The sequence below is a fragment of the Cyprinodon tularosa genome, unplaced genomic scaffold (assembly GCF_016077235.1).
Source record: "Cyprinodon tularosa strain WSP-4 unplaced genomic scaffold, ASM1607723v1 ctg33, whole genome shotgun sequence".
NCBI lineage: Eukaryota > Metazoa > Chordata > Actinopteri > Cyprinodontiformes > Cyprinodontidae > Cyprinodon > Cyprinodon tularosa.
This window is the reverse complement of record NW_024039041.1, coordinates 1812532-1826134: the sequence shown is the minus strand read 5'-3', so window position 1 is coordinate 1826134 and position 13603 is coordinate 1812532. Positions and strand designations below refer to the sequence as shown.

Genomic DNA, 13603 nt, shown 5'->3' with positions numbered 1-13603 from the left:
TTCTATCGGCTCGAACCAGTCTGGCCATTCTCCTCTGACCTCTGGCATCAACCAGGCATTTCCGCCCACAGAACTGCCGCTCACTGGATGTTTTTTCTTTTTCGGACCATTCTCTGTAAACCCTAGAGATGGTTGTGCGTGAAAATCCCAGTAGATCAGCAGTTTCTGAAATACTCAGACCAGCCCTTCTGGCACCAACAATCATGCTACGTTCAAAGTCACTCAAAACACCTTTCTTCCCCATACTGATGCTCGGTTTGAACTGCAGGAGATTGTCTTGATCATGTCTACATGCCTAAATGCACAGAGTTGCCGCCATGTGATTGGCTGCTTAGAAATTAAGTGTTAATGAGCCGTTGGACAGGTGTACCTAATAAAGTGGCCGGTGAGTATATATATATGTATATATATATATATATTAGTGCTGTCAAAATTATCGCGTTATTATCGCGTTAACGCGAGGCCATTTTAACGGCGATAATTTTTTTAACGTGAGATTAACGCTATGTGGTTTTATGGTAAAATTTTCCAAGTACATCCCGCTGCAGCCTGCGGGGAGGCGGGGCTATTTTCCCCCAGTCTATGCATTTCTCATAGGCTTCAAGAGCGGAGCTCCTCAAGGAAAAAAGACGCTCATACACTGGGTGACGCTAGTGCCTTTTCTTTAAGCCCCACCACCAACAAACAAGTTGAGTGTCTGGTAACTAGTAGCAACCTGAAATACGCTGAGAAAACAGATTACTGAGGTGAAATGGAATCTGCTACGGCACTCTTGCTGTCACAGGTCGGTATCGTGTGTGTGTGTGGGTGGGTGTGTCTGTGTGTGGGTGGGTGGGTGCTTGTGTGTGTGTTCTCATTTTTGTTAATAGTCTGAAAAGTAACTTTCATAGACTACCTCCATCTAGTGATGTCGGTCTATTGATTTTGATGTATTGATTGAAAATTGTTCATTATTATCTTGGTTAATTAACATCTAATGTTAACTGTACTACATTTTATAGCAGCAGGGTAAAATGCTTGTCTTTGTTCAAAAGACTGTATTAACTGTAAAGACTGTCTTTTACATCAGCCTGTTTTCAGGGCCTTTTTTTTGGCTACATATTTGTTATTTTTTGCTACATGCCTCCCCATCTTCTTGCCATATGTTTCTATGGCATAAATCAGTATCTGTGACCTGTTTTCATTAAAAAAAAAGAACATTGGCACAAACCTAGCCTGTATGTATTTTTTGTATGTCATCGAGAGTATTTAAATGATTTTCAATCAGAAAAAAAATTTGCGATTAAAATGCGATTAATCGCGAGTTAACTCAGGCATTGATGCGATTAATCGCGATTAAAAAATTTTAATCGATTGACAGCACTAATATATATATATATATATATATATATATATATATATATATATATATATATATAAAACGTGGGAATGCTGGCTATGTTGAATGAGGGAGAATAACTTCCAGTTTGAAATCAGTGCCGGTGTCCAATCAGCAAGGTCCCATGTTTCCCCACTGGTACATACCTATTCTGATAGGTTGCCATTCTGATTCTTAGTATGCTGTTGTATATATATTTTTTTGTATTTGCTTCAAGTTAATGTTAATTTGATTAATTTGCTTCTTAATGTTTGTTGCTTTTTGTTTGCATTTGTTTCAAATTAATGTCACTGTGCTTTTGAACAGCACCAGCGGCTGTAAGACTTTATAACCACCACTGTTCCCAACAACCTCAATAAGTTGTAACATTCCTGCTGACTTTGCAGTTACTATCTTAGTCATTTTGGACAACTTTTCAAATATCCATTATTGTAAAAAGGTCCACAGCTGTATATTGTTTGATTCTCCTGGTGCACAGCATTCATTTTGTTAAAACACTTTACAGTACAGTATTTTAATTGTTTAATTTTTAACTCTTCACTAGTTTGTTATTCTTATACATTTTGTCTAAGGGCCACATTTGTGTGACCATTTTTTTTTTCTATAATGTTTTTGTTACTGTAAACACCAGAATTTCCCCATTTTGGGACAATACATGGATTTTCTATTCTATTCTAATATATTTTTTGTGGTTTTGAATATGTTGCTTTTTTATTTGTAGTTGTTTTTAAAGATTTGTTAATGTAGTTTTCACTGAATTGCCGCCTTATGTATGGATTTTGGCACTTCTGGCTTTCCATACAGTTCTATAGTTTTACGCTCCTGTGTGTAATTTCGTTTAGACAGATGCTTAAAGCCAAAAAAACCCGGATTGTGTCTGTTAGTAGGCAGCTTGTTGACTTGGTGAGTGAAACAGCGCAGCAAAGAAGAAGAGGTCGGAAGTAGAGAAGTTGCTGCGTGATTGTGACTGTCATGTGGAGGGTTCGTTTGTAACATGACTCAGAGCGTCACAGGCGGAAGGTCACGGAGCAGCAGGTCTGAACGGAAGCAGGAGTAAAGAGTCTATCCGCCATTGTGGAAATAGTAAGGGATATTCTATTTACTTTCAGACTGATAGTCGCCTGAAGCAGTTGGAAAAGACTTGTCGCCGCCAGTTTGTAGCCTGGGAAGGGGAGAAAAGAAAAAAAGAAAAAGAAAAAAGCGCCGCCTTGTAACGTCCACGGATTGATTGGACGAGAGGGAGAGACGAACCAGGAAAGGAGCACCGAAGTGCAGAAGCAAAGGGGGGCGGCGGCGGGAGGAGGGGGGGAGATAGAAGCCGCGGACAAACAGCGAGCAGTTTGGGTTCCTGGAGGATGTCTGCCACCACAGTCGATCAGGTTCGTGTAGTCGTGCTGTATGCTAGCTCTCAGGGCGAAATAGAAACTTTACGGACAGCACTTTGACGTTGTTCGCTCTACCCGAATCAAACAGGCTTAAAAAGTCTTTTGATATGCGATGGTTGTTAGCCGAAAGATAGGCCGACACTCTGCGAACCAACACCGGCTGTAGCCGGTTGCCAATGCGGCACCGTTTACTGGTTGTCAGAGCGCTTGACATCCGGTTAATAAGACTGTTAATCAATCTGTAAAATGCTAACATCCGGGCTGCAGCCCTCACTGAGTCAAATGCTCTTTAACTGTGTTTTAAGATCCTCTGTTTTCTTTTTTGTTGTTTCAGAGAACCAAAGGACAAGGAAATAAAGGTAAGGCTTTGGTGGGAGTTTTTTTTTCTTGCCTCTGCAGGTTATGATATACTGTGCTGTTATTTGCTGACAGTGTTTGTTTTAAACTGTAGTCGAAACTGCAGCCTGGAGCATTGTTGACACAAAACAGCACAGCATACCTATGATCAAAATATAGTCATCTGGCATCATGACTGTTTGGGGAATGCAGCTTCCTGTAATTACTTATATTAGCTTTTCTTTCTCTTTATTTTTTAATTCAGTTCAAAACGGATCCATGCATCAAAAAGATGGTGTGAACGATGATGACTTTGAGCCTTACATAAGCGGCCAGACAAATCAGGTAATGTGCATTTAAAATGAACAATGTTTAAATTGGAATGAAGGATCCCACAGCTAATTACACGCTCAATTATTTTTCACACCTGACCGCAAAATAACCAGTGTCTTGTTTAAATATTTTGCAACAAATTGGGAAAATCAAACTATCCAGCTTTTGAGGCTGTTGCACAGTGGTGGTTCTAGACCAAATGTACCAGGGGGCTGCCGTGTTGCATGACAGCATGAAATAAAAAACAGGGGAAGGGATTCAAATATATTATATAATATAGCTGAGTGAAGTGAAATTTCTATTCAATGAGGTTTGATTAAAATTCTATGTCTTGTTAGGTCAATATACATTTAGAATTTAGTAATTTTACATATTTTTGACTTGCTTTAAGTTAAGATTTGAATTAGAACTCAAGAAAAACTGATAAACTGATAAATTCAGTATTTTTTTTTTTTTTGAAGAAAACATTTAGCAGATTAAAACTGGGATCATATCTCAACACCACTGAAGCTATAACCTTATTGTTTTTAAATAATAAATAAAACAGAATTTTAAAAGAAAAATCATCATTAGAATTTCTTTGAGTATTATGTCTTCATAACAGGGGCCGGTGTAGGTGCCAGATTGACTCGGGGGCCTGCGCCTTTTGATGACGTCATAATATGGCAACGCCACTCGTAACGATATGGCAACTCCACTCAAACAAACTACATTGCGCCCGCGGTCTATATTTGTCACAAATCTATTTTATTTAGCCAATAAACGGTAATCGTTTGGCACTGTCCGTTAATTGACCAAATACCTATAATACATTAAAACATTAATTTTTCATTAATTTTTTTACAGATTACAGGAAGTATTTATGTGCATGTTATACTATTTTTTTCTGTAGAGGACAACAGGACGATTTGCATGGGGAAATAGAACAAGCTTAAGAACTAAAAAATTGTCTTGAAAGTAATATTTACCTAACGTAGACGCGTCATTGGGCGGGATCTGCCTATGCTGAGATGCGTCACAGCGTCCGCCATCTTAAATGTGGCAAATCTGCAGTTTCTCAGTCACTTAAACGGTATCAGAGGGACTTTAATCTCTGAATATACTTTGTATTCGTAGTATTTTTGTTTTTGTAATATTCCAAGTTTATTTTTTGTATCCCTTTAGCTTCATTCTCCTGAATTTATTCTCGTTACAAATGCAGACCGCGGGCTCAATGTAGTTTGTTTGAGTGGCGTTGCCATAATGTGACGTCATCGGGAGGCGCAAGGCCCATGGCGAATTCGGTGACGTCATCGGAAGGCGCAGGGACCATGGAGAATTTCTTCGTAAAATTGTCCGTTTACAAACCGCAATCCCGCTTTCGAATAAAACCTACACCCCGCTATAATTACTTTAGTAAGCTGTCCAGACCAATCAAAATGTTTTGCGCAACTGTGCAAACGTTAAAACAATTATGTATTGTGACGTCATCAAAAGGCGCAGGCCCCCGAATCAATCTGGCAGCCCGAGTCAATCTGGTACCTACACCGGGTCATGATCTACAGGGGCACTGGCCCCGTTGGCCCCTGTCTAGAACCGCCAATGCATGCTAAATTTTTAAATTAATACACTACTCTATTATACATGACTGTGACATAGTCCTTTGAGATTAATTCATGCCTTTTGGACCAGCATTGTGAAGTGAAATGATAATCTTTGCAAATAACAAGTCAGTATTTTGTATAAGTAGCTTGATTGAATCTGCAACTCATTTGGGGCTTCTCAAACATTAATTTTTATTTAGAAATGTTGCCCATTATCCATGCAGAATAGCTTAAGCTAAGTTGGATTGGATAGATAGAATCCAGGAGTTTGAAAAAAATAGAATATTCTCAGTTGGATTTAGGTCAGTGCTACACTGGGCATCCCAAACACAGTAATAAGCTTTAAACCTGGGTGTGTTTCAGTCCATTTGTTTTATTTGCTAAATTAAAATGCAGGTTGTACCAAGTTACTTTAATATGATGTTTAAGGTACAGCAGTATGTTGAAGTAAGCCTTCCTATCATATTTGGCCTCATCCTTCCTCTCGTCACTCTTGACCAGTTTATTTATATCCTCTAATTCTGAGATGTTGATCAATAAATGGATATTAAAGTTATGTTGAAACAGTGGTTTGTTGATATTACCAGCTCTTCTCAATAAAAGGTCAAAGTCACTTTTTTTGCCTATACAAACCCCCCCAAACATTTGATCATGATCACATCATTTGATCCATTTTGATCATGTTTTTAATCGATGAAAATTACCATTCCTACTAAACACACACACAGGGACACTTAAGAAAGGTGAGAAATATTTCAGGTAAATGGACAAAAAAAAGGTCAGTTCTTAAACCTTTTCATTGCAATGTATGGAGATTAAACTCAACAAAATATTGCTTCCCTAGTTGTCTGACATCCGATTGCCTCTACAACATTAGTTCCTTTTTTAGTTGACACAAATGTTCATACTGTATTGTGAGTGCTATTTCATTTTTCAGCCCTTTTGAAATCAAATATTTTATTTAGCATTTTTTTTCACGCTGGATCTTGGATTTTCGTTTACTTTCACAACTCCGCTGGGAGATGCTAGCTGGCTTATTCACAGTACTTCTTTGTTTATATGCTTTATTGAACAACAAATTGATCAAAAACAAAACGTAAAACTACAGAAAACATACAAAATGTATAATACCATTGCAGGATGCAATAATCCTCCAGAAATATATATACATATAACGTGACTATGCCCCTTTTAAATCAAGGTAAACTGAAATAAGTCATGAAATGCATCTTTGCGTTACTGAATATTCTACAAATGGTAATAAAATGCAAATTGAGATGTTAGCCTTGGTAATTTTAAATTATGCTTAATATTTCCATGTCTTTCTGTATCATGCAGAGTAACAGCTATCCACCAATGTCTGATCCTTACATGCCCAGCTATTATGCGCCATCCATCGGTTTTCCTTATTCTCTGGGAGAGGCTGCTTGGTCCACAGCTGGAGATCCACCAATGCCCTACCTTACTACTTATGGACAGATGAGCAACGGGGAACCACACTTTATCCCTGATGGCATTTTTAGCCAGCCCGGAGCCCTAGGAAACACCCCTCCATTTCTCGGGCAGCATGGCTTCAATTTTTTTCCTGGTAGTGCAGACTTTTCCACCTGGGGTACCAGTGTCTCTCAGGGTCAGTCAACTCAGAGCTCAGTCTACAGTAACAGCTATGGCTACGCACCCAGCTCATTGGGTCGGGCGATCACTGATGGACAGACGGGCTTTGGAAGTGACTCTCAGCTCAGTAAGGTCCCGATGCTGAACAGCATTGAGCAAGGTATGACAGGGCTAAAGCTGGGTACGGACATGGTGGCAGCTGTCACCAAAACCGTTGGCTCACCTTTAGGGGGCTCTGTGGGCATGAACAGCACGGCGGCCAATAATCTTCCTCCCTCTGTCAATTCATCTGCACCTAAACCCGCCACCTGGGCAGCAATTGCTAAGAAGCCGGCCAAACCCCAGCCCAAGGTGAAACCCAAAGCCAACATGGGGATGGGGGGAGGCACCGCCATTCCCCCACCTCCGATTAAGCACAATATGAACATTGGTACCTGGGATGATAAGGGCTCTTTAAACAAACCCCCATTAGCTCAGACAATGATGCCCCCACAAACTCTGGTGCAGCCTGGACTTTTAGCTCAGCCCTTATTGCAGAACCCCTTGCCCCATCAAACTCCACACCAACCCCAACATCAACACCAGCCCCTCCACCTCCAAACTATCCAGTCACCCCAACACCCTCTGTCTCATGGCCCTCCCCACCTACACCTCCCTTCCCAACCCGGTCTCCCCCAGCACCTTCATCAACAGCCACCTCAGCAGCTTGGCCCACCCCCCAACCGTTGGGTTGCCCCCAGGAACCGTGGTGAGGGCTTTGGTTTGGGGGGTGGAGTTCCACTGAGTGCCTCCCCTTGCTCAGGAGAAGTGCACCCTGTGCTGGAGAAACTCCGATCCATCAACAACTACAACCCCAAAGACTTTGACTGGAACTTGAAAAATGGACGTGTTTTCATTATCAAGAGCTACTCAGAAGATGACATCCACCGTTCAATCAAGTACTCTATCTGGTGTAGTACAGAACATGGGAACAAGCGCCTGGATAGTGCCTACCGTTCGCTGTGCAACAAGGGGCCCTTGTACTTGTTGTTCAGTGTCAATGGCAGCGGGCATTTCTGCGGCGTGGCCGAGATGCGCTCGCCAGTGGACTACAACGCCTACGCAGGAGTCTGGTCTCAGGACAAGTGGAAGGGCAAGTTTGAGGTGAAGTGGATTTTCATCAAGGATGTGCCCAACAACCAGCTGCGTCATATCCGGCTGGAGAACAATGACAACAAGCCAGTGACCAACTCTAGGGACACTCAGGAAGTGCCTCTGGAGAAGGCCAAACAAGTGCTTAAAGTTATTGCCTCCTATAAGCATACCACCTCAATCTTTGACGACTTTGCACATTACGAGAAACGTCAGGAAGAGGAGGAGGCTTTGAGGAAGGTGAGGTAAATTAGTTTCTAATGGGGAATACACATCCAGAGCGCCATGGTGCTTCTGGTTACTTTCAATTCATCCATTTGCTCTTTTAACACTCAATGGTTAGGTGTTTTAAAGTGTTGCAAGGCAGGAGCAATTAAGGACTTCAGCCTTCAGAATTTTATCAAGATGTAGTTTGTAGGCACTTTGTTATAAAACCTGACCTAGTGTTTCTGGATTCCAGCTGGTTTTTGCTATAAACAGTCATTTGACGTGGGGTTGTAGCATCGTGTGGCATCGTTGGTCTTCAGTAAATGGAAGTTTTCCAAAGTCTCTCGGCAGATCGACACTTCACCATTACTCATGAGAAGGTTTAGGAAACCATGAGTCTGCATCAGCCATCTGGCACTCTTAAGATTGCGAAGATTCATTCAGATGACTATTAGGGTTCCTGAAATAACCCACATTCCTTGTTTTTTCTTTCCTGACAAAGGCCCCCGCCATCCACAAACTCCTTATTCTTTATTAGATATTTAACAACATAAGCTCCAAGCTGGTTATACGTCCTGGAACAGTTAGAATACTTGCATTTCTAGATGTTTTTCTGAATATATTACAAAATTCTATAATCTCACTGAGGTATCGTTCTGAAGAAAACAAAAAACGCCCTCTCAGTTTAACATTAGCAGAGGGGAAATAAACCATCTCCCAGTAGTAGTAGTAATGCTGTAAAAGAAATGGTAGTTCAGGCAATTAAAAACAGAAAATCACGATATCACCAGTAGCGTGCTTCTGCATCCATTCTAATATTCATAAAACACACACGCATACACACACACACAACCCCCTTCCTCTTTTCCCCAACTGCTGGTGCTCCACTGATGGTGTATTGACTTCTTGTTGCCGACCTTGTTAATATGCACTGGATTCCTCTCATAAATATTTCAAGTCAGTGTTTTCAGGCTTCTGGAAACAAACTGTCAGTTCCAAGCCAGTTTCATTGGGTGTCACACAAGCGCTTAGCAGTGCTGCCTTTGTAACCCTGACCCTCATTACATGACAGGATCGTCCCAGGTCAAGGCCTCGCCCCTCTTCACCTGACAAGGTTAATTGCAGCCTGTTGTTTGGCCCATCCTACCCAGCCTTTCAGAGATGTCTGACTTGCACAACAACACCTTCTCATAACGCCTTCCCAAGGGGTTTTTTTCTCCCCTCTTGTTCTTGGTTATGCCTTTTTTTTTTTTTTTTTTTTAGGAGAGATAACCTTGCTTTAAAGAATATATGGGCTTTTATTAAAAGTGAGTCATTTTTGGAAATACTTGAACTGTGCAGCGTGTGGGTATTCAAAAATAACTTTGGTTTGAAAAAGCACGTTGCCTATTAGTTTGGTGAGTAGGCTAAAAGCATTTGCGATGAAACATTCAGGTAGGTTGTATAGAAATTGAAGGGTGTGAATTGATTTGTGCTCCAGGTCTCATTTAAGCTACATTTTTCAAGGTTTTGTCCTCAGTCACAGGCCATCTGGGAATTTGGTTACAACAGGAGCATAGAACTGATATGGATATCCTCAATGAGGGCACAGTTTAAATTAAATATGGGAGGTTCAATAAGTTTCAACCTGTACTGTTCCTCGTATGACACCTTTATAGCACAGTGTGATGTTTTGTTTAGGATATCCACCTCTTTTTATCCCTGACTACGTGAGACTTTCGGCTTTGAACAGAAAGTAGTGCCAGCAATCTGCTGACAGTGTAAACATGACCCGAGTATTTGGTTAGGGCATTCCTCTGGATCTTTAAACTCTATTTCACACTCTCTTTCTAACAAAAGCTGGTCTCTTACTTGCTTTCTTAGTTTTAGCATGTGTCAAGGATGCTTTTGGTATGTTTAACTTTGTTGTGGATTTATTTTATTTCCACTCAGGTGTTTGTAATTAACAAGAAAACCAGAATAATTCACCTAGATACATGGGCGACATGTTAACTGCTAACTATTTACTGCATTTTGGGAGGTTTTTCATGGATTGGCGCACATAAAATAATGCAAAATTGGGAAGTCGACGGAAAAGTATTTTTAGTTTGTTTTCAAAAAAAAAAAAAAAAAAGATGGCATGCATTTGTATGGACTCTGACACCCTTAAATGAAATCCAGCATAACCATTTGAATTTTGAAGTCCCCTAAATGTAAATGGAGGCACGTGACCCTGAAAACACCATCCTTTTGGTTGAAAGTGGTGATCAGACTGTTTTTTATTTTAAATTTAGGGGCAATTTACTTTTGTCAGCATCAAAACCCCCTCTTGTATCACTGAAAGTCAGCTTTTGCCCATCGGGTCTTACCCATGACACCCCATGGAGTATCCTGTAGTGACTTGTAGTGAAAGAGTGAGCATTTGATCTGCAGGTTGGGGGTCTCCTTCTTAGGGTCTCCATAGATCAGGCCTCTAGCAGTTCATCTGTTGCTGTCAGCACCTTCAGGTGTTTGTTGTGCTCCATGCATGCATTCCTCAGTAGTTCTCGCAATGCTGCAGACTAGAGTCGGGGGAGGCCGTTGCCATGGAGGAGGCGTGCTTGCTTGGTGTCACAGTGATAACCGCACGAATGCATGGAGCTGTTTCCCAGTATCAATTTTTAGACCGTTTGAGCAGTTTTATTCTCTTCACCTTTAAATTCTTTGGATGTTGATGCTTATGAACTTTAAATTCTCCTTTAGACTAAACGAAAAACTGTTATTTCCCTTTTAGATATATAAAGACAATCCAGATTTCCTATAGCTGAGGCTTAGATTATGTCTTTTTAAGACAACCAGATAAATGTCCATTCCCTATATTAATGTGCTACGTGTTTGATTATATTAAAATCTTGCTGCATAAACCATCTGATGAAAACCCCATCTTAACCTAAGAAACAATAAAAGCAATTTGTCTGTTCAGGCTAATGGTATAACTACAGAATCAGATGCAAAAGAAAGTGCTCCCTCAGTACTACTACTAATAAAAAATACTCTAAACAAATGAACACTGTTTGGCAGATTGGATTTTATTTCTGGTTTAGATCAGCCTAAATGAGGCACACAGGAACAGACAGACTCAGACGCATCAATGTTGAGGTAAAGTATGGTTTTTGAGTCCTGAAAAGAGACTTCAAGCAAGTACAGCTCTCTGTTTGCTACTTCTTTACTTAACAGTGACGCATAGTTATGAAGATTTTCCTTGAAGGGATTTTAGGACTCTTAATTTGGTGATAGGTTTTATAATTTATATAGCAGCTACCTTTTAAAGTAATGTTACATTTAAGTAATATCAAACCAAACGGGTTCTTCTCAGTAAGCTGAACTGATTGAATTATGGATTTATTTCAGTAATTGAATTATTTATTACATATGAAACCATGTCTCTGTATTTCCAGAGTTAATATTTTCATTAATATTGTTTATTATGGCTCGCATTTTAAAAAGAACCTCAAATTTATTGTGTTAGGAAATATAAAGTATTTGAAGACTAATAAAATAAAGCCTTAGTAATCTTTAGTACAGAAGCATTAATGCCTTTTCTAATCATGAGAAATACTGCTGATCTGACAGAAGTCTAGCAGGCAGTCTAAAGGTCACTGCTAAAGAAGTTAGGTGTTCAAAAAGCACTTAATCACGATAATGGAAAGTAGAGTGGAAGGAAAACATTAAGGAAAAGGTTGTATAAAAAGATTGATTATTACTGATGCTTTAACAGAATTGTGAAGAAATGTTTTTTTAGGCAATTTACTAGCTGTTGAGCACAGCCTGAATCAATGTTTCTGGAGCCCCACACAGAAACATTTTTCCTCTTCTGCCCGATGTTAATGCTTAATGCTTCCCTTAGTTGGAAATTATTAAAAAGATGCAAATTTCATTCAGTGACCCACTCTAACACGTCCACAAACATCATCTTTAATCATCATTTTATCACCACAAACCCACCTGACAAAATGTTTAAGGACAGATGTCCTGCATTTTTCAGGTGTTTTTCTGCTCCAACACAGCTGAATTACCTCCTCAGCATGTCGTCAAAGTCTTAAAATGTCTGGCTGTGATCCTTCCCTGTGTTGAACCAGGGAAACATCCAAAGTATGCAGGACTCTGGTCATTGAGAAGTGACACTGACCACCTCTGGTTGTTCTCAGCAGGAGGATGACAGACACCAGACCCTTCAAACAGGCCAGCCGCAGGCTGCTGTTATTGCAATATAGACTCTTGGTTATGTCCTTCATGCCTCACATAATTAATCAGTATCTTCAAGCTTAATTAGCTTGCCAATATTTAAATACACACGCAGTACAATACATGGACATACTTTTCACTAGACTCTCATTGATGTATCGGATATATTTTTATTGGTCTTATGTAATGATCCAGTTGCTGGGATGAAATGTTTTAAATATAGTACTATATTATATGCATGTATGTTAGGCTTGATCATACTGATGATGCTAACTGAAAAGCTGTTTTCTCTGCTGTTCTTAACTGATCTCTGTCTTTCTCCTCATGCAGGAGCGCAGCAGGAATAAACAGTAACCTTCTAGCAAGTCCTCTGCTAGGCAACACTAACGATGAAGGACCTTAAATGAAATTAGCCTAACCCCACGGTGGAGGGCCTGTCGCGGTCTGTCCTCCCAAGACAACAATGTATCTGAAAAGCTTGAATGCGACATTAGTTGGACTCATCCTGTATCTGTTGATTGGTGCATCAGACCCCATGTTCACGAGGAAAAAGAGTGAGATCTGTCTTTTAAGCACTTTCAGTCCTTCTAAACAGCCTCTGCCAATACCCTTAACTATCTAACGCTCTTCTTTGATTATTTTTTGTTTGAGCTTCTAACCTATTAACTAGAGAAGTCATTGATTTCATTGATTTTATGTTTTTCCTCATTTGTATTATAACCTCCAATGTTTGGGATATGGTGAGCTTGATCTGGCCCTGAAGAGGTTTAATAATGTGGAAAATTACTCAATCTGGAAGAATCTCTGTCTGGTCCTTCCAGATTAAGAATAGGGAAAATAGACGGGTTTGGGAGGAAACGATTAGAAAAGAGCCACAATCATATGGTCTGTCCTACCTTTGCCCCTTTCTTTCTGTATCTTTTTTTCTGTGTATGAAAAGCTTATGATTATGCAGCTGGCCGATGAACCGCCAGCTTACGCACCTTCTTTTTTTTTTTTTCTTCATGTAATTCTGTCATTCTAAAGTGCTTTTGTCTGAGGAGAAAACCTGCTGCTTTGCCAGAGTTGGCGTTGAACCTTTGGGAGATACCTCCACTGTCAGCTAATCGGCAAAGGCAACATGGGTAATGGAACCATCAACTGCAAAGATGTGATGGTTTTCTCCTATTGGTAACTCACTAGCTAAATAAAAAATGACTTATGTTTAGCGCTACTGATGTGTTTGTCTTTCTTCATATCCTCACATGGACTCTAAGCTTTACACTGCATGCTTTTTCATGGGGTATCCTGTCTTAGCTGCTTGAAATATTCAGCAGCTCTCACCCACAAGTTTCAATTTGCTAAATGCTTGTAAATAAACAAGGCTGTTAAAACCACCTAACTTTAGTGTTTTATAGGGAGAGAGGAAGGCTGGAAAGGCCAGTGTGTAAAGA

General features: G+C 40.1%; 1 protein-coding gene across 4 annotated transcripts; it reads left to right on the top strand.

Annotated features, from left to right (window-relative positions):
- Positions 1-2244: 2244 nt before the first annotated feature.
- On the top strand, positions 2245-13383 carry ythdf3 (YTH N(6)-methyladenosine RNA binding protein 3). Of its 4 annotated transcripts, XM_038293722.1 has the most exons (6): positions 2284-2413; positions 2488-2757; positions 3098-3122; positions 3365-3444; positions 6354-8000; positions 12501-13383. In XM_038293722.1, the coding sequence occupies exons 2-6, from the start codon at positions 2734-2736 to the stop codon at positions 12522-12524; spliced, it is 1800 nt and encodes a 599-aa protein (XP_038149650.1). In that variant the 5' UTR covers positions 2284-2413; positions 2488-2733; the 3' UTR covers positions 12525-13383. The 4 variants fall into 4 exon arrangements, with proteins under 4 accessions (XP_038149648.1, XP_038149650.1, XP_038149651.1 ...); XM_038293720.1 differs by lacking the exons at positions 2284-2413; positions 2488-2757 and adding an exon at positions 2245-2281; XM_038293723.1 differs by lacking the exon at positions 2488-2757 and having other exon boundaries at positions 2288-2461.
- The last annotated feature ends 220 nt before the right edge of the window (positions 13384-13603 follow it).

Coding starts and splice junctions, on each gene's coding strand:
- ythdf3 (XM_038293722.1), top strand. CDS start 2,734: ATGTCTGCCACCACAGTCGATCAG. Junction 2,758..3,097: donor CTGCCACCACAGTCGATCAG/GTTCGTGTAGTC, acceptor TTGTTGTTTCAG/AGAACCAAAGGACAAGGAAA. Junction 3,445..6,353: donor TAAGCGGCCAGACAAATCAG/GTAATGTGCATT, acceptor TGTATCATGCAG/AGTAACAGCTATCCACCAAT.